Raw genomic sequence first — 26,849 nt, 5'->3', positions numbered from 1 at the left:
GATATTTTCAAAAAAAGTAAAAATTATAATGTGTATTGATGTAAAACACATGGAGTAGTACATATTGAAAATGAGGAATTTCAATTGTTAGAAAATGATTTATCCGTCAAGACGGATTATTTATGGTTCATCGGTCAAAACCAGTTATTCCGTAACTATCAAAGGTTGCTTTGGTTTCAAGGACTCCGGACTAAGTAGAAAACAAGAGGTGGATTGGCTTTATCAGCTCTATATCAGCAGATTTTTTTTTTTTTTTTTTTTTTTGACAAAGGGCTTTATATCAGCAGATATTGTTTGGTTGAGAACCACAAGAAACACACAAGAGTTTACAGCTTTTGACATCAAGACATGTGATACATATATTGACACATACAAAGAGAGCTAAGAATAAAAACAAAACGAGATTTACCAAGCGCATCGGTATGAAACATGATCAGATTCACTGCCCTCGCCCTTGTATGTGACCTCCACGACTTGCCCTTTCTCTAGTCCGTAGTATTTCGCTGTCGGGTCTTTCTTCAATAACTTTGGAAGCTAACAAAAGCGAAAAATAACATTTTTAAAATGTTTTGACTCAAAGAAAGCTCAGAGTTCCTAGCTAGCAATGATCCAAGTACCAAAAAAAAGACTTTCTTACTTGTTGCTCCTGAATACTGAACTTCTTGAAGAGTGATTCCTTCTCTTGCTCATTCAGAACATGATGTTTTGGCCTCAAGACATGTTTGGTTATGTTAACCAACAGTTCGGTTAACTAACAACAGAAAAAAAACACAAAGTTACAAATCTACCAAGAATTAAGTCAAAGCAACCGATCATAATTAATTAAACAAAGTATCAAGATAAACATACCTGGAATAACTCGACTTTAAAAGAGAAAAGTTCAACGGCTTTTAGAGCTTGATTTGTTATATCACTTTGGAGAACCAATATCAGTCCGGTTAAATTTTCTCGACCAAGTACATCGGCTGCGATGTCGCGTATCGCACTGACTTTAACTATACCACTTCCGCAAAACACAACAGCTATCTGATATTCAAAACAGAAAATTGCTTGGTGCATAGCAGAGCCACGAACTATGTATATTAGCTCTTTAAAATTTGGAAGCTAAAGCTAAATGTTTCATGAGATGTCCATACATATATAAGGCTTTCTTCAAAGAAACAATACTTTTTGTCAGAGATCTATAATCACTTTATTAGTACGAATACATAACATTTCACAGATTACGAGATAGCCTAGAATTTACTTCCATAAAGTTATTAGAAAATAGTAAATATTCCTTATTCATGGAATACTACTTCGAATATTTTGTCACCTTGGCAGAAAAATATCAACATGCAGATTGATATTGGTTCCAGAACAATGTTCTAAAATCGATATTACATTCTGCATGGCATTGGAGTTTACCTTTTTTGAAGAATCAGAACAATGTTGTGCTGAGATACGGAGTCTATCTACGTTGGGCCGGTCGCCGTAGAGCGCTCGAAACTCCTGTAAAGTGAGGTTAATGTCTTCATTTGAGATATCGTATCCTCTGTCTCGGAGCATCTCCATGGTGGTTCGACGCGCCAGGTAATAGCTGTGACTGTCCACACGTGATTCATCAAGGGACTTGCTCAGACCAGAGCCAACCGCTAACTCCTTACCTTTCCCCTCCATCGTCTCCCTCGCGGGGAAGAAAAAAGCATGCAAGCTTGAATGTAGGATTTTGCAGACGGCATGATGTTTTGTCGTTTTTATTTGCGGTGACGCGCGGCTTTACGGTGACATCGAATGAAGTTAGCAACAGGGTTTTAGTGGTAGCCAATGAGCAAGCAGGTGATGTAGTCAAAGGTGAGTAAATTGTAGCTTTAGCGCTTCTTATTGGCATTGGTTTTGGGAAACTCAATACAAATTTTGGCACAAGACATTTTATATAAAAAATATTATACATTTTTGTGACATGCAAATACAAACATTAATGAAGGCATGTTTCCCTTGTTATGATGTTATCTCTTGGGGACAGATTTTTTATGACTTCTCCTTGGTTATCAACTTGAATTAAGTGATTGATTTCAAAATAATGTCACATCTACTGGATAAAATAATTTTTGCTACGAATAAATTTTACATTCATTCAAAAAAGTTTATTTAGTGCTGCTTGTTGCTGTTGCATCACTGTTGGTGACCCTTCTTCATTTTGTCTATACATATACTATTAAAGAAGAATCCCTAGTATAAAAATTTAGGATTCTATCCTTAGATTTTCATCATATTTACAAAATAATAGAGATATCCTATATTTATTGTAACAAATAAATTTTCTTTACAAACCAAAACAAAACCATAAATGCTAATTAACTATATGCATTTACTTTCGGTAAAACTTTATCATACCCATAACAATTCTTTTTTCGACCAGATTTTTTTTTGTTTTGAATAATTAGATATTTCTAATCATATGAAGTATACTTATTTTTGCGGGTAATAAATAAATTAAACTAATATAATTTATTTATGTGATACAAATGAATTGATGTGTTTTTTGTAGTGTATTTTCCTAATTCTGAGAAATAACAAAATCATAAAATTTCCTTTTTACAATTTTTATAGTTGAGTTTTATATGGTTGAAACAAATATATGCATCTAAGTAAATAAGTAAATAAATAATCACTAAAAGTTAAAATCTGCAAAGAAAAAAAAAATCTGCAAAGAATAATATTAAAATATGTAATGAGAAATAGCTTTCATTGTTTCAACTTATATAGTAGTGTTTTTATATAATTGGAACAAATATATGCATCTAAATAATTTAATAAAATATTATCATTTAAAATAAAATGTGCAAAAAAAAATTAAATTATGAAATGATATTATATATTTATTATATAAATATAATACTTTAGAATAAATTAAAATTAATACAATATTTTTCTAAAAAATTAACTTCTTTAAAACTAATTTCATAAATATAAATATAATTTTTTTTATAGCATATCTAATATCTATAATTATAACATAAACAATCAATAAAATTAAAATGTACTCCCTCTGTTTCAAAATAGTTGATATTTTGGATGAAGGCACAAGAATTAAGACATACACATTTTCCTAAAAAGTAACACTAAAAATATTAAATAAATCTAATCCAGTCAATCATCAAAAATAATATAAAACATCATTGGTCACACAGTTTTCAATAACTTTTAAACTAATTAAAAAATATCAAACATCATGTATTTTGAAACATCAATAACTCTTCAAAACATCATCTATTATTAAACGGAGGGAGTATATAGTTATCACATATAAAAACACTTAATCTTATAATTAAAAAATTTGTAGAATTTTAAAAGAAAATTAATCCCCCGCTTTAAAAAAACGCGGATCAAAATCTAGTGTACATGTTAAGTTGGAAGTTTCCTACTGATTTTTGGTTCATTGTCACACTCCTTGTCTCTTATCTAGATTTTTTTTTGTTAATCTTGATTTTAGTTCAAAATTTTCAATTTTTCTTTTAGGTTTTTTTTATTTCAATTTTAATTCTTTTTTTTTTAATTTTTTGGTTTCAGAAGATTTCTAGTTTTTTGGGAAGTTTTGTATTCGACTTTGTATTCCACTCTTGAATCAATATTAACATATGAAAAAAGTACAAACATCAATGTGAAAAAGCAATTGGGGCCTAAAAAGACAACAGATTGAGCCTTAAAAGCCATTTCCTATATCAATGTACAAAAACACAACCAATTCAAAGAACACAACCAACCAAAACATATCCTAACTCACAAGTATACCCTTAAATGTTTTGTCTTCTCTTCACATCAAATATATCAATAAAACAAAAAATCCAATCACTAGAGACAACAATTGTTACAACGCACCAATCCATTCTCATTGCATCCATTGCATCTCTTAAACCCATCTTCTTGTTCCTCAAACACTTTAGTACTACCACCACAACTAGTACACAGAACAAATCTTGCATCCCCACAGCACTCACAAGCTCCCACAGATTCAAAAACAGGAAAACCTTTTAACATCTCTCCCAATTCACCTCCATCATTGAGTCTCTTGATCTCCTCAATTCCACCAACATGGACGCCTCTTATGAACACCTGAGGCAAGCAAACCGGTTTCTCTTCGCCGAGTAAAATCTGAACCTCTTTTCTGTATTCAGAGTCCATTGATATGTCACGTTCATCTACCGCAACTTGAAACCCTCTCAGAACTGTTCTTACGTAGCAACAATCCTCATAAGTCTTTCGGATTCCTCTGAGGCTAGTGAAGTACAATACTATAGTCTTGTTGTCTTCTTCTGTTTCAAGCAATCTTGGTTTCTCTTGCTCTTCCAAATACTGAGAACTCACTGGACTCAGAGAGACAACCGATTGATTAGAGTGGCTGCAAGAGACTGGTTTTGTGTTCTTGCCTAGTTGTCTAGAAGACAATGCTCTCTTGTAAGATGAGATGATGTTAGAATCCAAACCAGAGAGAAACGACTCTTCAGCCATATGTTTCCACAAAGGCTGCTTAGCTTTAGAAGGCAGAGGAACCCAATCTTCTTCCATTCTCACGAGCTCGTAAGAACCATTAACGTCCACGTCACGTTTCGTCGAACCAAACTCGTCTTCGAGATCGTTCATGAGCTCCCATGTGTTGATCACCGAGTCAGGAGACAGCGAGTCAAGCGACTCGTCTTGTTCGGCCGTCTTCTTGTTATTCTTTAGTGTTTGTACGTCGAGGTCGACGTGTAGAAGAGAACCGTAAGTGGTGGACGTGAGGGAGACGAGGTGGTGCGTGTCGCCTTTTTTAACCGGCGGGTGGTGAACCGACGGCATCGGGAACGAGAAAGCTCTCGGAACCGTCGTTGCGTTGAGTGTCTTCTCCGGCGGTGAACGTGACGCAGAGCAAGAAGAGTTAGAACAAGAAGAAGAAGAGCCCATAACTTTAAAGTTCCTAAACACTCTGGTCTGAGTTTCTTGTGGTTTTTCTCTTTTGTCGGAGAATATAATAAAAAAGAGAGAACAGGTGGAAAGGAGCTGTCTATGTAAGTTGGAGGTGGAAGAAGGTGAAAACACTAAAGAAAGAAGACGATGGCGTGATGTTGATTTCACGAGGGCAGTTTTTGAATTTATTTGGAGATAATTAAGAAAAGTATTTATATGATCCTATTTTTTAGATGTTTAAATTCAGAAAAAGAAACATAAAGTGTTGTTAATTGTCAAGATCCTCAAAAATTGCGTAAACTTCTAAATTTGCACTAGGCCAAAGACTTGTACTAACATACTAAAACGAGGCAACATTGTATAAAACTAACCTACAGAAACTTCATATAAGAAGTTATAAATTAAATTGGGTTGTGCACTAATACTTTATGTTAAATGAGAGAATAAACACGAAACTGAATTGCAGAAGGCACACTCATTGACGATTCCTTTGATACTTTTGCCTTTGCCTTTTTCAAAAAGAGAATAATTAAAAATAAAATAAAAACTAAAAAAAAAAGAAAGATGGGCAAAAGAAGAAACTTAATATTTTATTTTTCTATAAAAAGTTAACAAGAACTTATCCTTAAAGAAAGATCCAACGCGTTAAATTTGTTTATAATACTTTTAACTTGTCCCTTCTTTGCTTTATACCAAAATAATGTGAAACCTTGGTTACATTAACCTATTTTCAGACATAACTAATTACAACTGCCATCTGTGATACTATTTAGACGAGATATGATCTACAAGCTAGTAGATTTAATTTTGTACTTCTTTGAGAATCTGAATAGTACTCTACTAAAGGTCCAAAAACCAGCTTTTTTATTAACGAATGTAACGATAAAGGGACGAACATGAGTATAAATTCGCATATCATTAATGACACTATCAAGTAACCAATTCTGGAAACAGATGCTAAGAAAGAAGCATAAACTGATAAACATCAAGAAGTCTCGTTATTATATATAAGAAAAGCTCGAGATTATTCTCACAAACAATCATAAACACACAAAAATTCAGAAGTATTATAATTTATAAATATCAGATTTCATTTACATCAAGCACACAAACACATATCTGAAATCTGATATTTATAAATTATAACACAGACCTTACACATATCTCCTCTATAAATAAACACAAACACTTCGACTTTAAGGTAACTTTGAGACGATTCTCATCATGGCAATAAAAACACATGAAAAACAAACAATTCTCTAAAGTCACGAGAGAGCGCATGGAAAATAATGAAGAATCTTTAAACCGATCATCCGACATGGACATGGCCTATATCTCTGTTTCTGAGAGAACTGGTGATTTCATCAGCGATATACAAACATGTGAAAATCCAGCCGCTTAGAGCAAACCACACCGTTTTCGTCAGCTGCACCGCCACTTCCAAAGGCATAGCCATTTCTATAAGGCTTCTTCCTATATCTCTCTGTCCTTCACGATTGATTTGGCTGAAGTGAAACCACTTGAAAATCCAGTGGTGGAGCGAGGAGAGAATTATAAAAGTATATGCAACGTGTGCCACATGCGGGTCTTTTGAACACTAGCATGTAGCCCATGTGTTGATACCAGCCGAGTCTCTTTCTGGCCAGCTAGGAGAGCGTTACCAAAAATAAATGTCATCTATAAAGTTAGCCGACGAATTTATTATTCCCATATGATTGGACTTATTTTTGATTTTTTTTTCTAAAAAACTTGGACCACTTTTTCCTTTAAATAATAAATCAAGTTAACAACAGCGGGTTCCGAAAATGGGCCATTAATAAATTGAAACGACCAATTTAAGAAAAAAAAATAAAAAAAGTGATGGTTCAATCGGAAACGGCTTATTGGGTCATAGTGGGCTCGGAAGGCAATGGCCCGTTATCCTTCCACCGTCAAGAGAGGGAGGTGAAACGCTGTTCTGTGAAACCAGCCTCACGCAGTCTCCCCCACTCTAAGAAACACAACTCCCGAGCCTTCGCTCAAGAACCATGCCTCGACTCCCAACTTGGTATGGGCAGGCCAGAATAAAGCCCAACCCGAACCCGGCCCAATGAGATCGACCCAACGTCCCATCACTTCATAGTCTCCACATGGATCACAAGCCCGCGTTACTGAACTCGACGTGCTTAAAGTGTTACTTTCTTTATTATATACTACAAAGAATAGTTTTATTTCCCCGATGTGGGACAAAACATAACTATTCTTACTGATAAAGTCTTCTTCACAGCTTATCAGATGCATACATGATCTCGTGCTTGTGCTTGTGCTTGGCGGCTGCATTGAGGTTCGTTCTCTACTGCTTCTCTTAGAGATTCTCAACGTTTCTGAGTTGCTTTCAGTTTTGATTAATTTTGAGTTACTTAGTGTCTCGAAAGATCCAATCTTTGCATTAGTTTTGAATCTGGTCTTAGCTTTTAACTTGGAAAGAGTTTATCAATAAATCTCCTAAAAGTCTTGTGGGTCTAAACTTACAGGAAGAAGAAGAAAGCTCATCTAAATCTAATGGAGAGTATTCAATTGACAAAACAAGAAGAAGAACACTACTGTTCCCTCTCATATTGCTCCCCACTCTTTCAGGGACCTTGACGTTGCTCTTACCTCTGGAGATCTTTGCTGGTTTGTTTGTGTCCCATCACCTTAGTGAGAAGTGTAGGAAAAAATCATTAAGAGATGACAAAAAGGATATGTATTGTGGAGAAAAGGGTTTTGGTACTTACCATTATTAGGATTGTTCAAGGCTTCAGACTCAGGTTGATGACGTTTGACTCTTCCTACTTGTTGCTCATCAACAACGCTTGTACACAACATTCTCTTTGAATGGTTTTTGTCAAAGTTATTACAGAACTGCTGGTCACTGCTTTCACCATTCACCACCCCGTTGCTTCTTCCTCCATATTGCACCGTTTCTACTGGGACGTTTTGTTGCGGCTGGTAATGTCCGTTTTGGTGTTGTGGCTGTTCACTGGGCTGCATTACTAGTGTTGCTTCTGAAAAGCTCAAATGTTAGAAGGATTAAGCTGTAATACAAACCAGATTTGTATTGTGTGTGAAAAGGGTTTTGCTGCTTACCACTATCTCGATTGTTCAAAGCTTCAGACTCAAGATGGTGAGGGTTTACTCCTCCTGCTTGTTGCTGGTGAACGATTGTATCCATTTGCATTGATTGGGTTATGTCAAAGTTATTACATAACAGTTCATCAGTGATTTCTCCATTTGCCAACCCGTTGCTTCCTTCTACTTGGAGGTTTTGTTGCTGCCAATGGGGTTGGTACTGTCCGTTTAGGTGTTGTTGCCGTTCATTGGGATGCATTCCTTCTAATATATCGCCTCCAAGCTCAAACGCGGAGAAGTCTTCTGGCATAGGATCAGTATCTATTGGGGGAAAGAAAAAGAGAATGCTTTAAGTAGAAGGGTATAAACATATGAGAGATAAAAAAAAAAGAAAGAAAGGTTTAGTGTTTTCTTTTACAGGGAAGATCATCAGATGAAGAAGGCCATGGATTAGTAGTATCTTCTGGTGGGAATGGTGGTAGAACTCCAAGGTCGGCAACTATATAAGAAAAAGAATGCTTAAGTAGAAAGGGTTAATATAATGAGAGAGTAAGGTTTGAGTTTCTTCTTTACATTTAGGATCAAGAAGTAGCATCCAATCCTCAGTATCTGCTGGTTCAAAGGCTGGATCTCCAAGAGAGTTACCTACAGGGAAAGAATAGGAAACTGATTCATACATATGCTTAAGTAAGAGGAGGGTTGATAAGATGAGAAGAGAAGAGAGTGAATTTTGAGTTTTTTTTTTACAAATATGACCATTATATGCAGAGCTTGGATCCTGATGAGGTTGATTTTGCTGATTATTGGGAATAGGCAGCTGCGTCACTGCAAAACATAGAGACAGGAGGAAAACTCTTAGAAGCCAGAAAGTGCAAGATATTGAATGTTCAATCACTGTATAATATTAGTACAACAGGTTTTACTTGATGGAACTGGTAATGGTAAACTTGTAGTATAAAGGTGTTGATCTTGCTGATTATTAGGAATCGGCAGCTGCGTCACTACAAAACATAGAGACAGAAGAAACTTAGAAGCCAGAAAGGGCAAGAAACAGACTTTGAATCACTGAGTATACTGTAAGGCTTTACCTGATGGACCATTTGCATATGGGAATGGTAAGTTTGTAGTATAAAGGTGTTGGTCTTGCTGCTCTTGCTGATCATAAGGAACAGGCAACTGCGTCACTGCAAAACATAGAGACATAAAGGAACTCTTAGAAGCCAGAAAGTGCAAGAAACCGAATTTTCGATCATTTTTTGGGCTTTACCTGATGGACCATTTGCATATGGCAATGGTAAGTTTGTAGTATAAAGGTGCTGATCTTGCTGCTCATAAGGAATAGGCAGCTGCCTCACTGCAAAACATAGAGACAGGAGGAAAACTCTTAGAAGCCAGAAAGTGCAAGAAACCGAGTTTTCGATCATTTTTGGTAGTACTAAATTTTGTCAGGCTTTACCTGATGGACCATTTGCATCAGACAGTGGTAAGCTTGAAGCATAAAGGTGTTCATATAGCTGCTCATTAGGAATCTGCCACTGAGCAGCTACAAAACAGAGAGACAAGTTCTTTGGAAGTCAAAAAAAATGCAAGAAACCAAACTTTGAATCACTGAGTTATAGTACCAAAGTTTGTAAGGCTTTACCTGATGGACCACTTGGAATAGGCATTGCAAAGCTTGCAGGATTAAGGACTTGATTGTGCTGATCATAAGGATTCTGAGACTGTGCAACTGCAGAAACAGAGAGACAGAAGAAAGTCTTTGGAGGTAAAAAAATGTTCACTCACTGAGTAAAGTACCAAAGTTTGTAAGGCTTTCACCTGATGGACCATTTGCATTAGGCATTGCTAAGCTTGCAGAACTCAGCTTTGTCTTGGAAGCTAACACAATGCAAAGAGATTTCAAAGTTAGAGAATAGAGAGAGAGCCTTTACATGTTGTTTTTTACCTGATGTCTCCATAAGATGAACTCTCTCAGGGTGTTGTCGACGAAGAAAAGCCTTAACAGAAGCTGCACATAACAAAATCTAAGTAGATGATGATACAGGAAAAGATAAGTGTGTGTAAGTTAAACGTACGTGAAGCATCACAAATATCAATAAGCCCATCCTCGAACATCCGAACAGCTTGCTTAGTCAGCATATCGTTGAACAACCTCATCTGAAGAACCGTTTGGCATCGAAACTCGAAGTTAATGAAGAAAACTGGATTCTCTTCTCGAAGCTGCTCCCAAACTAAACCCATAGAATAAAAATCAAAACTTTAATCGAGAAACCCATTGATGGAATCAAGAAAAGTAAGTTTTTTTTTTTTTTTTTTACCAATGTGGGTGACACTTTTACTAATCTGGTAAGTCTTCTCAAGATACTTGGAGGTAACTTCCAAGCTCATGTAGTTTTGAATACAGAGTTCGACCTTGTTCCTCACCTGGAAACAGAGCAACAATAAACAGAGAGATGAAGAACAGAGCTAGGTCAAAAAATTGGAGGTTTTGTGATCGTTACATAGTATGCGACGTCTGAAACGTTACGGCAGCTGGATAGAGATTCTGGTTGACGTGGTTCTTCCATATCTTTGGAAGATTCCTGACAAAAAAAAAATATCACGTTCTCTTTTGACTTAATATAAAGATTCTTTCTTTTAAAAAAATTAAAATAAAGTTTCTTTCATGTGGATTAAAGATTCATTAGTACATAAGGAAAAGTATCTGAACGAAACAGAGTGAAATAAAAAAAAGAGGAAAATAAAAATAAATCAACGAGGAAAAACCTGAGTTTTAGTAATTCTTGCAGAGCTTGTGAAAGTGATGAAGATGATGAGTTTTAAAGAAATATACCTGAAACTTTTTCACGAGAAAACTTGGTTTAGCTCAGGGAAAAGAAGTCATCAAGAGGTCAACGCTTTTCATTACAATTATCTGAAGAATAGAAAAACCCTAAGTTTTAACTATACTTTATATAACTATTAGATTTTTCTCGGACATAACTATTTCTTAAATAATCTTTTTAAATATTTTATTTTATGAGTTTTATTTGTTGAGGTAAAATATGTGAAAATAGATAAGGATTATGACTAACATTAGAATATACAACCAAAATATTTTATATCAATTTTATTTTTAAATTTTCAACATTTGATCATGATTTAGTAAATGAGTTTGATTTTAATTATCGACAAAAAATTACCGGGTCAATTCTGCCAAGAAAAAAATCGTTGACAATTTGTTTGGAAATTTTGACGGATTATCGACCGTTTGTCGTTAATTTTTTATTGAATTTTTTTTCATAAAATTGTTTCAAGAATTTCCGACGAATAAATTATACTGACAATTTTTGGAAAATTATCAAAAATTATCAAAAAATTATTTCTAATTTTTAAATAAAATAAAATAGTACTTTTATTAAAAATAGACCAAAATAAATTTATTAGTTTAACATATACAAATAACAAAAAATTGTAACCTATATTCTTTTTTTATTATTATTTATAACCTATATTTTTAACAAATTTATTTCATCGATATTTCGTCCATATTTTGGCTGATATTCTGTGGAGCTAAGAGGGTAATTTTTGACTGACGTTTATTTTATTGATTCTCGAGAAAACTACAGCTCAGGGAGAATATGAAGACTCGTCATTCAAGAGAACATCTCATTCGCACTTATGGAGTTAGGACTCTTGAGAAAACTATATGTGGAATAGAAAATTCATAACGACCTTACTGGCGCCAAGAATCAGGTATAATGGGTCCCACCGAATATTTGTTTTACGAAATCAACGGCCACGATTGGATTAATTTGACGTGGCACTAACAGTTGTTCACACACAAATCCAGCATCTTTTTCGCTCGTGTTAGATACAGTGAATGAGTATTAAAAAAACGGATTTACAGCGAATAAATATTCTGGGTTTATAAGATGGCCACAATTTGAATGTTTTATTTTGACTTTGCACCGGCCGAATCTCACGCATCTTACACATTTCGGCGCAATAATCTATTGAAAATATCTCAATAGTTTCGTTATAACTCGACCATTATAGACAAACACCTTTTACATGTATTATATAGATTTTTTTTTTTAAATACTTATTCATTCAAAGGAAAAAAAAAGTGAAAGAACATAAAAGAAAGATATAAGAAAAAAGAGCAAACAACCCGATATGTGTAAGATGTGTGAATTGTTTTTTATTGAATTTTTTTTCATAACATTGTTTCAAGAATTTCCGACGAATGAATTATACTGAGAATTTGTGGAAAATTTTCAAAAATTATCAAAAAATTATTTCTAATTTTTAAATAAAATAAAATAGTACTTTTATTAAAAATAGACCAAAATAAATTTATTAGTTTAACATATACAAATAACAAAAAATTGTAACCTATATTCTTTTTTTTATAACCTATATCTTAACAAATTTATTTCATCGATATTTCGTCCATATTTTGGCTGATATTCCGTGGAGCTAAGAGGGTAATTTTTGTCTGGCGTTTATTTTATTGATTCTCGAGAAAACTACTGCTCAGGGAGAACAAGAAGACTCGTCATTCAAGAGAACAACTCCTTTGCACTTATGTAGTTAGGACTCTTGAGAAAACTATATGTGGAATAGAAAATTCATAACGACCTTACTGGCGCCAAGAATCAGGTATAATGGGTCCCATTGAATATTTGTTTTACGAAATCAACGGCCACGATTGGATTAATTTGACGTGGCACTGACAGTTGTTCACACACAAATCCAGCATTTTTTTCGCTCGTGTTAGATACAGTGAATGAGTATTTAAAAAAACGGATTTACAGCGAATAAATATTCTGGGTTTATAAGATGGCCACAATTTGAATGTTTTACTTTGACTTTGTACTGGCCGAATCTCACGCATCTTACACATTTCGGCGCAATAATCTATTGAAAATATCTCAATAGTTTCGTTATAACTTGACCATTATAGACAAACACCCTTTAACATGTATTATATAGATTTTTTTTTTTTTAAATACTTATTCATTCATGTTTCCTCTTTTCCAACATAAAAGAAAGATACAAGGAAAAAGAGCAAACAACCTGATATGTGTAAAATGCGTGAATTGTTTTTTATTAAATTTTTTTTCATAAAATTGTTTCAAGAATTTCCGACGAATAAATTATACTGAGAATTTGTGGAAAATTTTCAAAAATTATTAAAAAATTATTTCTAATTTTTAAATAAAATAAAATAGTACTTTTATTAAAAATAGACCAAAATAAATTTATTAGTTTAACATATACAAATAACAAAAAATTGTAACCTATATTCTTAACAAATTTATTTCATCGATATTTCGTCCATATTTTGGCTGATATTCTGTGGAGCTAAAGAGGGTAATTTTTGACTGACGTTTATTTTATTGATTCTCGAAAAAACTACTGCTCAGGGAGAACAAGAAGACTCGTCATTCAAGAGAACATCTCCTTTGCACTTATGGAGTTAGGACTCTTGAGAAAACTATATGTGGAATAGAAAATTTATAACGACCTTACTGGCACCGAGAATCAGGTATAATGGGTCCCACCGAATATTTGTTTTACGAAATCAACGGCCACGATTAGATTAATTTGACGTGGCACTGACAGTTGTTGACACACAAATCCAGCATCTTTTTTCGCTCGTGTTAGATACAGTGAATGAGTATTAAAAAAACGGATTTACAGCGAATAAATATTCTGGGTTTATAAGATGGCCACAATTTGAATGTTTTACTTTGACTTTGCACCGGCCGAATCTCACACATCTTACACATTTCGGCGCAATAATCTATTGAAAATATCTCAATAGTTTCGTTATAACTAGACCATTATAGACAAACACCTTTTAACATGTATTATATATAAATTTTTTTTTTTTTTAAATACTTATTCATTCATGTTTCTTCTTTTCCAACATAAAAGAAAGATACAAGAAAAAAGAGCAAACAACCCGATATGTGTAAGATGCGTGAATTGTTTTTTATTGATTTTTTTTCATAAAATTGTTTCAAGAATTTCCGACGAATAAATTATACTGAGAATTTGGGGAAAATTTTCAAAAATTATCAAAAAATTATTTTTAATTTTTAAATAAAATAAAATATTACTTTTATTAAAAATAGACCAAAATAAATTTATTAGTTTAACATATACAAATAACAAAAAATTGTAACCTATATTCTTTTTTTTTATATAACCTATATTCTTAACAAATTTATTTCATCGATATTTCGTCCATATTTTGGCTGATATTCCGTGGAGCTAAGAGGGTAATTTTTGACTGGCTTATTTTATTGATTCTCGAGAAAACTACTGCTCAGGGAGAACAAGAAGACTCGTCATTCAAGAGAACATCTCCTTTTCACTTATGGAGTTAGGACTCTTGAGAAAACTATATGTGGAATAGAAAATTCATAACGACCTTATTGGCGCCGAGAATCAGGTATAATGGGTCCCACCAAATATTTGTTTTACGAAATCAACGGCCACGATTGGATTAATTTGACGTGGCACTGACAGTTGTCCACACACAAATCCAGCATCTTTTTCGCTCGTGTTAGATACAGTGAATGAGTATTAAAAAAAACGGATTTACAGCGAATAAATATTCTGGGTTTATAAAATGGCCACAATTTGAATGTTTTACTTTGACTTTGCACTGGCCGAATCTCACGCATCTTACACATATCGGAGCAATAATCTATTGAAAATATCTCAATAGTTTCGTTATAACTTACCATTATAGACAAACACCTTTTAACATGTATTATATAGATTTTTTATTTTTAAATACTTATTCATTCATGTTTCTTCTTTTCCAAAGTACCTTTACAACATAAAAAAAAGGAAAAAAAAATTGAAAGAACATAAAAGAAAGATACAAGAAAAAAGAGCAAACAACCCGATATGTGTAAGATGCGTGAATTATTTTTTATTGAATTTTTTTTCTTAAAATTGTTTCAAGAATTTTTGACGAATAATTTATACTGAGAATTTGTGGAAAATTTTCAAAAATTATTAAAAAATTATTTCTAATTTTTAAATAAAATAAAATAGTACTTTTATTAAAAATAGACCAAAATAAATTTATTAGTTTAACATATACAAATGACAAAAAATTGTCACCTATATTCTTTTTTTTTATTTATAACCTATATTCTTAACAAATTTATTTCATCGATATTTTGTCCATATTTTGGCTGATATTCTGTGGAGCTAAAGAGGGTAATTTTTGACTGACATTTATTTTATTGATTCTCGAAAAAACTACAGCTCGGGGAGAACAAGAAGACTCGTCATTCAAGAGAACATCTCCTTTGCACTTATGGAGTTAGGACTCTTGAGAAAACTATATGTGGAATAGAAAATTCATAACGACCTTACTGGCACCGAGAATCAGGTATAATGGGTCCCACCGAATATTTGTTTTACGAAATCAACGGCCATGATTAGATTAATTTGACGTGGCACTGACAGTTGTTGACACACAAATCCAGCATCTTTTTCGCTCGTGTTAGATACAGTGAATGAGTATTAAAAAAATGGATTTACAGCGAATAAATATTCTGGGTTTATAAGATGGCCACAATTTGAATGTTTTACTTTGACTTTGCACTGGCCGAATCTCACGCATCTTACACATATCGGCGCAATAATCTATTGAAAATATCTCAATAGTTTCGTTATAACTTGACCATTATAGACAAACACCTTTAAACATGTATTATATAGAATTTTTTTTTTTTTTAATACTTATTCATTCATGTTTCTTCTTTTCCAGAGTACCTTTACAACATAAAAATAAAGGAAAAAAAAGTGAAAGAACATAAAAGAAAGATACAAGAAAAAAGAGCAAACAACCCGTGTGAAGCAGACAATATGATGAAGGACCTGGCTAGTGAAGCTGGAAGTTTTCAAACCAAAGAGATAGATATGTTGTTGTTCTTATGTGTCTCAAAGTTGCTGTGGTAACTGAATAGGTAGTGAACCATATCTCTCTGTCCAAACCCAGAAGTCTTGCCCTTATTTGAAGTTGGAATTCATTTATAACAACTTGAGATGGTTTGCTTGATGAAGTATGCAATCTGGAATTTCGCTCTTTCCATAGAAAATAAATTGTCGCTTGGAAGATTAGGAGAACAAGAGGCTTCAGTTCTTTTCTGACTGCCGAGGACCTCAACCAAGCCTCCACACCTTCAAAGGTATTTGGTGGGTTCAGACTTGATTGGTCGAAGAAGGAATTCTACACTTCTCTAGAGAAGCAACAGTAAAAAAACAAATGATTCCTGGTTTCATTCTCATCACCACACAGCATACAATCTGGTGAAACCTGAATGCCCCATGTGCTGAGGCGATCTCTGGTGGCCAAGCGATCTCTAAACGTAAGCCAAGCAATAAAAACTTGCTTTGGAATTTTCTGTTTGAACCAAACTAAGGAAAACCAAGGCAAAAGGGTTTCAATAGGTTTTAGAAAATTCCAGACCTTGGAGGCAGAAAAAATATCCGGTGGGTCATGAGGGGAGTTCCTCCATAAAAAGAAGTCAGGTTCTTCAGAATCCAGTGATGTCTGTTACGTGATGTAGTCCAGCGTCCTTCGCTTAACGCCTCAAAGACAGAGGCAGTAATAGAAATTCCTGAGACTTGCGGCCCCGTTGGTCCCGTTAAATGTAGAAGAGAACCCATCCAAGTCCAATCATCCAACCAGAAGAGTGCTTTTCGGCTAGACATAACAGTACAAGTAATAAATTGTCTTGCTGTGTCCCTATAAGCCATCAGACTCTTCCAAATCCAACTTCCAAGATTCGTGAAATCATCAACCCAAAACAATCGCTTTCCTATAATGTGCTTATCAATCCAAGCAACCCATAGAGAACCATTACCAGTAAATAGAAGCCAAATTAGTTTTAATCCATATACCATATTTTGATCTCTTAAACGCCTTAGCCCTAAGCCTCCGGCTTCTTTTGAAGTACACACAGACACCCAAGAAACCTTCGCCCCCCTAGCTGAACTTGGTGCCCATGTCCATAGAAAAGCATTACAGATTTGTTCCAAAGAATCAAGACACGCCGTAGGAAGCGGAAACACAGATCCCCAGAAGTTTATAATGCTGTAGATGACTGAATTTAGCAGTTGCAGCCGCCCCGCGAAAGATAACCTCCTAGTCGACAAAGAGGAAACCCGGAGCTTTATTCTATCAATTAAGGGCTGATAATCTTGCTTCTTTAACTTGTGTGGAGATAGTGGGAGACCCAGATAACGAACTGGTAGACTGCCACGAACCAACCCAAAATCTGATGCTAGAGTAGTAGACGCAGACTCATCTCCATCTACAAAAACACAAGTCTTCCTAATGTTTAGAGCAAGTCCTGATTTAGACTGAAAGTCCCTCATGACCTGTAAAATTTCCCGTAGCGAATCATCCGTGCCATCGAAGAAGATCAACAAGTCATCAGCAAAGCTCAAATGAGTGATTAAAGGATCTTGACATTGAGGATGAGGAGTAAATACACCATTTGTGGCTGCATTATCCAAATCTTTTGAGAGAATGTCCATTGCCAAAACAAAGAGGGATGAGGATATTGAATCTCCTTGCCTCAATCCTTTCTTTCCAGGGAAAAACCCCCCAGCTCACCATTCAAAGCTACTGAATAATAGGGTGACGTGATGCACAGTTTTATCCAATCAATAAACATCGCTGGCAGGTCAAAGGCACTAAGGATGTTGAGAATGAAGCTCCACTCGATGCTATCAAAAGCCTTCGTAATATCCACCTGAAGACAATCTCGCCTAGTCCTACCTTGCTTGTGGAAATCAACCACTAACTCGGAAGCAAGTAGAACATTTTCACTTAACAATCTGTCTTGTACAAAACCTGCTTGATTTCTTTGAACTGCTTGTACTGTTATCTCCTTTAAGCGGGAATCCAAAATTTTTTATATAACTTTATAGACCGTATTACAGAGAGAAATAGGTCTAAAGTATGACAGTGAAGAAACACCCGGTGACTTTGGAATAAGCGAAAGGACAGTAGCATTGGTCTGGCGAGGGAGGATAAGGCTGATGAAGAAATCCTTGACAGCTTTAACAAGATCTGGCCCCATTAAATCCCAAGCTGAGGTGAAAAACTCGACTGTAAAACCATCTGGGCCAGGGGCCTTACATCTCGGCAAGGAAAACAATATCCTTTTAATGTCATCATCAGATGGTATCACTGCTGCTACGTTTATTATATAGAATTGATGATTTTACGTTGTATCTGTAAAAAAAATTATTGCTAGATTGTCTGTAACTTTTTTAATTGTATATGTGGTAACTATGAAAAGATAAATAAGAGAAGTAAAAAAACAATAGTAATAATTTTACAGTCGTATATTTCTTTCTCCATTTTAGAAAAATAAAGAAGTAGATTATAGTTTAAAAAAATATATACCAGAAAAATAAGAGACATTTACTAATTTCATGTAGTGATCAATGAGAGCACAGGTAAGAAACTAAGCCCAACAAAAAAAACTTTATATGGAATCAAGAAAATTAATCAGCTTTGGTAAGTCTTCTCAAGATACTTGGCGGTAGTTTTTTGAATACAGAGTTCGACCTTGTTCCTCACCTAGAAACAGAGCAATAACAGAGAGATGAAAAACAGAGTAGGTCAAACTGGATTCACGAGGGTTTATGATCATTACATAGTATGCGACGTCTGAAACGTCACAGCAGCTGGATAGAGATTCCGTTTGACGAGATTCTTGATTCTTACATAACTTTGACAAAAAAAAAAGATTTGATCTCTTTCTCTCTTTGAATTGATAAAGATTTTTTTCATGTGGATTAAAGATTCAGAGAGTACGTAAGGAAAAGGGAATATTATGAACGTCGTCTTTTACAGAGAGTAGAAAAACAGAATTAAATTAATTTTTTTTCGTTATCAATTAAATTAAAATTAACAAGGAAGAATCTGAGTTTTAGTAATTTGTGAAGTTGTTGAAAAGGATGAAGATGATGAGTTTGCTAGAAAAATTACCTTGAAAGTTTTCTAGAGAAACCTTAGTGCAGCTCAGGAAAAAGAAGTCATTTCTGTGAAATATGAGAAACTGTGTGAAGAAGAATAGATAAACATAAATCCTATAGCCATTTAAATGTGGGTCCTTGAATCAGATTTAATGGGTCCCACAGAATATTTTTTTTTTTTTAAACCTTTTTATCTTTTTCGGTTTTAATAAGTATCTGAAAATACATAATCAACGGCCATGATTGTATTTTGACACTTGGCACTGATAGATTCTTATGCCCATATACACAGCTTAGAGCAATTCAATCTATATACACTCGTTAAGTATCTAAATTGAAATTAAAAGAGTAATAAGGAAAAATACATTTAATGTTTTATGAGATATTCTTAGAGCCCCTAATAACAGTTGTCAAATTACAAACAGTTTAGTTTCTTACATTCAAGCATAATTTATTAATTAAAATAAAGCTAGGACCTTATTTCCAATATTTGAACTTTGAACAATGGGAATACACTTATCTATTCTTACATGCAAACAAACGGAATAGTTCAATAATTTTTCAAGTTTTCAAAAAAAAAAATATTCATCAAGCTTGATCCCTTTCCTTTGGGACCTTAAATCTATATTAGAGGTCATTTTTTCAAGAAAATATGTTGTAGTTTAATATCTTTATGGTTCAAATCATTTTTCTACACAGCTTTCTATTTTATGGTTGGAATCTCGTAGTAGAATTTTCTTAGAATAAATTATCAATCAAGCAAAGGCGTTTACTATCTTTGTATATACTTATCATAAAAAAGTCCATGATGAGAGCATTTACAAAGTTATTTTTTTTTAACTTAACATAGTCTTTACGACAAGAAAGCACAACTCATAGAAATGTTTAGTAGTGATGAATGGTATGATTAAGCACTCAAAGTGTGTGTAAGGGTAAGAATACATTTGATATGATATGAATCATGGATTTTGGAGTGGAGTGATCGTTGTAGTTAAGATCTTCAGCCGGTGAGAAAGTATAAGGCTGGCTGATGAGGAGAAAATACTTTCTAGACCCCTAGTAATACCCGGTAAATCGTGATCTGGACTAACCGCCCAATCAGCACCTGGTGTGATTCCGGACAAGAGTACTATTCAAGCCTATAAAGGCCTTACATAAACTAGACAAAAGCTTCATAAGTCTCATATATCTTACTCAAGTGTTTTGTTTTGGGACCGTTTTATTTTTCCTGGAAACAAATCATAGACTCATACAAAACATGGAAAAATAAGAAAGTAAAATTTATTTACTCTTGAGTTTGTTTTGATACCAGCAAACTAAGAAAAATAAACTTAACTTGGAATTTACTGATTTTTCATAATGATAGGTCCATTACCATCAATATCTACAGACTACATACATCTCTCCTCTTCATTCTCTATGCTAGCCCTGTATTCACCAGAAGAAGCATTCCTACAACAAACCTAAGGAAAAAAACTCTGAAGCAAAGTCTTTTGTTATAGAAACTTCGGCAGGACACCGAATGAGAGAAAGGGTCAAACCAAGGTTGTGATATCATTGTATTTAGGACGTGATCGATCAGTAGATATCACTTCTTCCATTGCTTTCCTCTTATTATTACTCAACATTGGTTCTTGTTCAACGTCTTGATGTAGAGGCAAGATTTCAATCACGGATGGTTCTTCATCTTTTCTTATCTCATGTTTCAAAACTGCATTATCTTCTTTTGATGGTTTCTCGCTTTCTTTCTTCAGTTTGGTTTTCATCATATGAGGTTTCAACTTGGTAACATCAGCCAACTTTACTGGCTTCAAGAAGAACTCCTCAGCTCCTTCTTCCAGACATCTGTTGTTCACATTTTCAGGACATTATCTACATTGTTAATGGTTCTATCGGTCCAAAGTTAAAGTAACACTAATGCCAACTCACAAATAAGATTCAAAATTTTAATTGTAAATTAAGAAACAAATGCTTACCTGGAGATTCTAGCAGGAACGTTCTCAGATGACATTATCACTACGGGAATGCTTCTAAATGCTGCTGATTCCTACACAATCATATTAACTTAATGTAAATTTCTCAGGAAATCAAAATTTTCTGTTTTTATACAATACCATAAAGAAAAAGCAAGAAGAGAATACCTTAACTCTCTTGAGCAAATCATAACCAGTCATGCCAGGCATGCAGTAATCTGTAATTATAAGATTTATTTCAATTTCCTGCACAACGCTACCAACAAACTTCAATATTATGAATTGTGTAGATTAAAAACTCAATTGAATAGTGAATAAATAAATAAATAACTAAACCTGATGTGTTACAGGTGATGAAGAGGGTGCATTTGGGTCGTTGCTCTCATTGCTTTCTCTCAAACCCAGAAACTCAAGAGCCTTAGACCCTGAATCAACTGTAGTTACTGCAAAACAGAAACAAAAAAAACTTTCTTAGAATCTTCTCTCTCTATCTTTCTCCAATAACAAAGCTGAGAGATCCTATAGCCATTTTCTGCTGTTTACCTTGACATGAAGACTTTTGCAGCAATCTCTCTATCATTTTCCGATCAACTAGACTATCATCAACAGCCAAAACATGGAACTGTGACTCTGTTGCCATACCCATATGCAAAGTTTCCAGCTTCTTGTTGTTTTTCGTTCTCTTATATATAAAAGATTCTCTATGCTCGTTTATTTCAGGAAATGTTGTTGAGAGTTGTCAATGAGATCAAGAGAGAGGACAGAGAGACGAACAGGAAAATAAAACTAAGATTGGATCTAGCTTTGAGTTACGGACTAAGCAAGTTTAAAGTAATGTTCTAAGAAGACAACGAGAGAGAAAATAAAGAAACTTTTGTAATGGATAAAAATAATGAAAAGAAATCTATATGAAGATTTTAAAGGATTTGTTTTATCCACCGAAGACTTTGTAGGATTAAGATAAGAAGATAAGGGATCTGATTAACATAATATATATTATCACAACCACGTGCATTGTTATTTCAAGTTCTTAACGCCCATAGATAGTACTTGTTTTAGACTATAAATTAAAAATGAAACGACCAACCAAATGTTTTAGAACTTAATAATAATACAAGCAATATAGTAGTTTGGTTGTTGGTAAATCACTTTTCCATTACTGATTTAACGTTTGAAAACAAATGTATTCAAGAGAATGAAATATGCATTGATATAGTTTAACTATATCTATCAATTTTATTATTTAAATGGCTATATCTATCGTTTCTTCCAAAAAGTTTTGTTAGTGAAAATATTTTTCTTCTTGGCTGAGTGGGTTTATTCAAAAGATTTTCATCGGACCACATAGATTAAAAGATTCATTGTCCCTATCTGTATTTTGCATTTTAGTGTTGTGGACTCTGTGGATTCATGCAACTCGATGTGACGTCTCATGTTTCGTATCATTTAGTTATTGGATGTAATTTTATGTTACCTTTTTTTTTGTTTTTGAAGAAGGGCGTATGTTACTTGTTTTGTTTTTATTTTGGATCAAAAAAAAAATTGGATCAAATTACTTGTTTTGTTTCACTTTGTTTTTATTTGGGTTAATTTTTCACTTTTTTAAAGGCTTTGTAAGTTTTTATTGTCTCAGACTTTATATGCATTATATAATAGCAACCAAATGTAGGTTTCTTATTGGTAATATAAGAACATGCAAGCACTCTCATCAAAATATAATCAACTATTCGTGGTTTATTATTTTATGAAAAAATACAATATTACATCGCACTAAAGGCAAAAGGAATATTATAAGTAATACTTATACCATAAGAATAATTCTTCAGTTATCATAACTTCTTGCATTTTGGTATAATGTTAAAATAATGACATAAATGTAGTTGACAAAAAAAAAGAATGACATAAATGTGAAATGGCGGTGGCGCTTCTCGTATGCATGCCAGTAAGATTCGTTGGTAATGTGAAACTGTAGCAGTTGGGTTATGCGGTAGTGGCAAGGACATGGCAATGCTCACTTGATTATTATCTGCCAAAGATTTGCCTACCATGGTCATGCCCATCATCATCGTTATCTTTGTAGCATCATCTGTATCTGGACGACACGTATCCAAAGTATGGTGGACACATGAAAGTCCCCCCAATTACCATCCCCTCTCATTGCTCCAGTAGGTTCCATTTTTTTTTTTTTGATTAACCTGGGGTATCCCAAAGCCATGGAGAAACCAGACTAATCCCCAAGGAGAGGTGCAACCCAAGGATAGACTTTCTCTCCGGGCATTCAAATGGGTCCTAAAGCATAAGCCAATATCCGTGTAGGTGACCAGGATAATTGTAACTTAGTTTCGCGCATCATGTGGATCGAACCTGAAACGTGTTGGTGTCTCAGTCCCATCTCCTTGCCACTCAACCACAATCACCCGGTCAGTGGGTTTCATATTGTCCTTCTCATTTCAACTTTTTTTCTCTTCTAGTTTTTCCATTGTATGATCACTTTATTGTTGATAGTTTCACTTTTTATTTGTTGTGTTATCCTAAACAAAATAACACTGTAAGACTATGGCTTTTTGTTTTGTTTGTTAACAGACTATATTGGCTATGCCATAAGATTTCTAGTAATTTCAAAAAAAAAATTCTGTCTCCTCTTAATAAATTCGCTTTCTTAAACTAAAATTTACTCACACAACTAGATATGATATGGGAAAGCAAGTCATTTGTGCTAAGATTAGTTATCTAATATACGATCAGCTTTATAAAATAGTGTCTAATCGAATGTCAACATCAACAAGTTAATTTCAAATCGTGTATTTGAATGAATGGAATCGTTTTAGACTCGAAAACTAAAATAGTGTCTGAATCGAATGTCACCACTCGATTTTTAGTCTTTTTAATGTCCTCTATTTACCTTGAAGTTCAACCAGACACAAACAAAATTTATCTAAGATTATATATACACATTCAGTTTAGCTATCAAAGAGATTGATCAGAAGCTAGAGTCAAAGGACCGGGGAGTTGACTAAAAAGCGATTGGATGAATAGAATGATCATGAAATTGAAATGCACGATGTGTCGGGAAGACATGCTTTGAATCTTAATAACTAGAAATCTATAGTCAAATAATATTATCCTATCAAGATCTTGTCTCGTTAAACTCCAGCACAACCGTCCATATTTCTTTGATGATGGAGGACCCCTCCCCTCAAAACACATTCATAACTTCATAATAACAACTTTTGACCCTACAATTCTGAAAAAAAAATTCCGAAGAAGAAGACCACCAATTAGTGGAGTAGTGAAAATATTAAGTGGATGTAAATCGGATGATACAGACATAGATTAAGAACAAATGTGTTTTTCATAGCTAGTGGTAGTTAAGACTAATTTGCCTTTTTTTTTTTTTTTTTGTAAAATGTTAAATTGATTATACCAAGTTTTTTGTTTTTTTACAGAAAGACGAAGAAGACTAGTAGCAGAAAAACGGAAATAAAACCTAAACAAAGCATCTAATAAGAAAAATGCAGAAACTATTACAAAGAAGAAAGTTCGTCAAGATGAACCGGAGGTAGCGTAACATCGATGGTCCAACGGGGAGGTATGAGCGGACTAAGCCTCAGGTTGCCGCGAGCTCCCAGAAAGAAAGGCACCCTCAAACCTTGTTACACCAGGCAAAAACCTACAACTTCCGAAAAACTTTATCATCAACACCATCGCAGAGAAACACATCACGGAGCCGCAAGCCCGTTCAAAATCACCTCACTGGCAGCACGATGAGGAGTCCACTGACAGGCGGTGCAGTCGTTCGGGACGAGGAAGTGAAGATTGCTGCCTCCAGCTCTTCAATCATGGGACTAATTTGCCATTTTATTAACAACAAAACCTCTTAATTATCAAAACAAGATAATAATGCACAAAAATTAAATTAGCCATTTTACACCAAAGTTTTATGATGGTGTAACATCTTTTACGCATTATGGCATCGAAAATGTATTAAAATTCATTACGAAAAAATGTTGGATATAGAATTAAACCTGTCTTCGGGAGTTTTTCAATCCCTTTTTCATCTTCAACAGTAAATAAAAATAGATTTGTGTATTATTTAAATAAAAAAATAACCGGTCGATGGAATCTTTGTGTCTTTATCAGATTGTCATGATGTATCCTGAGCTCATTAGTTGAAAACGAGAAAACATTATCAAGATTGTTTATTATCACAAATGTAGAATCCATGTAAAATAACCAAATTGAAGTAAATATTTGACTTGTTCTACACATATAGTAAGAACATACGATCCTCAATTTGAAGGTTTGCAACTGTATGATCTGACTAGTTGAAATAAACCTAACGAGTAATTCTCAAATCAAATCCGGCAAATATTTAGTAACTTATAAGCTTTGATATTATTTTATATTCAATTCAAAACTCTATCCATCAATACGATTGAAGACTGGTATAAATGCAAAGTCAGTGTCACGAATATTACTAACGCATAGAGAGACGTTGGCATGTGACATGGGAGAAGATATCGGTAGATCGTGTCCTTGATTTATTTATTTTAATTTTAACACATACCCCCCCCCCCCCCCCCCCCCTCCCTAATTTGTCATATTATTTAACGAGAAATTACGAAAACATTCATATTGACAAAACATGATTGATAAGGATACTCGAATCTTGATGTCAAAAAAAAAAAAGATACTTGAATCTTGATATCAACTATTATACAAAAAAAATATCACTTGACCACTCTTAGTTTATATTTCTCATGAGTTGATATACACATGCTGGTTGTGTTATATTTTGCTAACGTTGTGAAATTATGTTCCTTAAAATCACCCAATTAATAAGAAAGCGATATAAATGGGCGCGTATTAGTAGTGGTTGTACCCAATCGGTTTTTAATTGACGAAATATGTTAAAATTTTGTATACCAAATTACCAATAAGCTCACATTATTAATTATAAATTTATGTACTTATTTGTTTCCGTGTGAATAAATTAGTACCGAATCACGTTAGCTCACGGTGATATCATTATCGATAACTAGATTTTCATAAAGGAAATGAGCGTATATATGGTCTTAATTCGGTGAACCAAACCTCATCTATTATTATTTAAAAAAGATTCCACCGTACGTTGAGAACTACTTTGAGAATATTAACGACTTGTCGACAGGAAAAAAAAAGAAAAGAAACAATTCGAAACGTTTAACTTTCGCATATTCTAATAACTTAGATTGCTTGTGATCGACCTTAAATCCCTCTGTTTCTAATAGAATCATATTAGTATTGTTAAGAAAATAAAAGGGAAATATTCAAAATTTGTACTGTTAAACCCCCCCCCCCCCCCAAAAAAAAGAAAAAAGAAAAAGAAAAGAAAAATAAACGAGTGGCTATATCGAGAGATTCCAATCATTCTTGGGATCAATCATTTTCACCCCTTTTTCTTCATTTCCATTATTCAAGTGGCATTTTGTTGAAACGGCTATGCTCTAATGGTAATTATATCGTATATACACACTCTTTTGTGAGTACATATGGGATACGAAAGTTCACTTATGTGAAATTTAATTAAGTTAAATGTCGATGTACTTAGTGTTTCTTCTCCCCTAGATGGTTTCATCATTAGCCTTTAATCCGTAAAATATAAAATAATCGAAATGTAAAATGCCCTTACAAGCGATGTTAGGACACAAGCTATGATATATGGCTGCCCCTCCGGTGGAACACAAGGCCAAGGGAAAGGTAACACACCAAATCTTTATTTTATATTACGTATCATATAATACAACAGATAAAGATTATATAATTATGTCCTGAGACCTAAAGCTTGGCCGGCTTTCAGATACCAGGGAA

At 33.9% G+C, this 26,849-nt stretch overlaps 5 protein-coding genes across 8 annotated transcripts; all 5 read right to left on the bottom strand.

Moving 5' to 3' along the window:
* Window positions 1-259: 259 nt before the first annotated feature.
* Window positions 260-1,677, bottom strand: LOC106391650 (DNA-directed RNA polymerases IV and V subunit 5B-like). The gene is given in 4 exon segments (NM_001315912.1): window positions 260-534; window positions 638-751; window positions 850-1,026; window positions 1,408-1,677. Coding segments are annotated over 4 exon segments (672 nt in total). The 5' UTR covers window positions 1,660-1,677; the 3' UTR covers window positions 260-405.
* A 2,001-nt stretch (window positions 1,678-3,678) lies between these two features.
* On the bottom strand, window positions 3,679-5,319 carry LOC106431078 (uncharacterized protein At5g39865-like). The gene has a single exon (XM_013871886.3). The coding sequence runs from the start codon at window positions 4,921-4,923 to the stop codon at window positions 3,835-3,837; it is 1,089 nt and encodes a 362-aa protein (XP_013727340.1). The 5' UTR covers window positions 4,924-5,319; the 3' UTR covers window positions 3,679-3,834.
* A 586-nt stretch (window positions 5,320-5,905) lies between these two features.
* LOC106391651 lies at window positions 5,906-6,586 on the bottom strand. Its single transcript, XM_013832346.3, has one exon. It carries the CDS (start codon window positions 6,380-6,382, stop codon window positions 6,236-6,238), a length of 147 nt encoding a protein of 48 aa, XP_013687800.1. The 5' UTR covers window positions 6,383-6,586; the 3' UTR covers window positions 5,906-6,235.
* A 192-nt stretch (window positions 6,587-6,778) lies between these two features.
* LOC106394937 lies at window positions 6,779-10,924 on the bottom strand. 4 transcript variants are annotated; one of them, XM_022701549.2, is made up of 17 exons: window positions 10,850-10,924; window positions 10,518-10,598; window positions 10,335-10,440; window positions 10,092-10,247; window positions 9,962-10,024; window positions 9,835-9,894; window positions 9,659-9,745; window positions 9,473-9,559; window positions 9,284-9,370; window positions 9,105-9,200; window positions 8,940-9,017; window positions 8,764-8,841; window positions 8,590-8,661; window positions 8,435-8,515; window positions 8,035-8,337; window positions 7,683-7,952; window positions 6,779-7,601 (listed from the first exon to the last, which is right to left on the bottom strand). In XM_022701549.2, the coding sequence occupies exons 2-17, from the start codon at window positions 10,581-10,583 to the stop codon at window positions 7,519-7,521; spliced, it is 1,773 nt and encodes a 590-aa protein (XP_022557270.1). In that variant the 5' UTR covers window positions 10,584-10,598; window positions 10,850-10,924; the 3' UTR covers window positions 6,779-7,518. The 4 variants fall into 4 exon arrangements, with proteins under 4 accessions (XP_022557270.1, XP_022557271.1, XP_048611178.1 ...); XM_022701550.2 differs by having other exon boundaries at window positions 8,773-8,841; XM_048755221.1 differs by lacking the exons at window positions 9,473-9,559; window positions 9,659-9,745.
* A 9,369-nt stretch (window positions 10,925-20,293) lies between these two features.
* On the bottom strand, window positions 20,294-21,982 carry LOC106394624 (two-component response regulator ARR8-like). Its single transcript, XM_013835192.3, has 5 exons — window positions 21,543-21,982; window positions 21,336-21,442; window positions 21,168-21,245; window positions 21,003-21,073; window positions 20,294-20,871 (listed from the first exon to the last, which is right to left on the bottom strand). Exons 1-5 carry the CDS (start codon window positions 21,643-21,645, stop codon window positions 20,562-20,564), a joined length of 669 nt encoding a protein of 222 aa, XP_013690646.2. The 5' UTR covers window positions 21,646-21,982; the 3' UTR covers window positions 20,294-20,561.
* Window positions 21,983-26,849: the final 4,867 nt, after the last annotated feature.

Source organism: Brassica napus, chromosome C4 (assembly GCF_020379485.1).
Source record: "Brassica napus cultivar Da-Ae chromosome C4, Da-Ae, whole genome shotgun sequence".
Taxonomy (NCBI): Eukaryota; Viridiplantae; Streptophyta; class Magnoliopsida; order Brassicales; family Brassicaceae; genus Brassica; species Brassica napus.
Note: the sequence above shows the minus strand (reverse complement) of the source record. Positions and strands in the feature narration are given on the sequence as shown.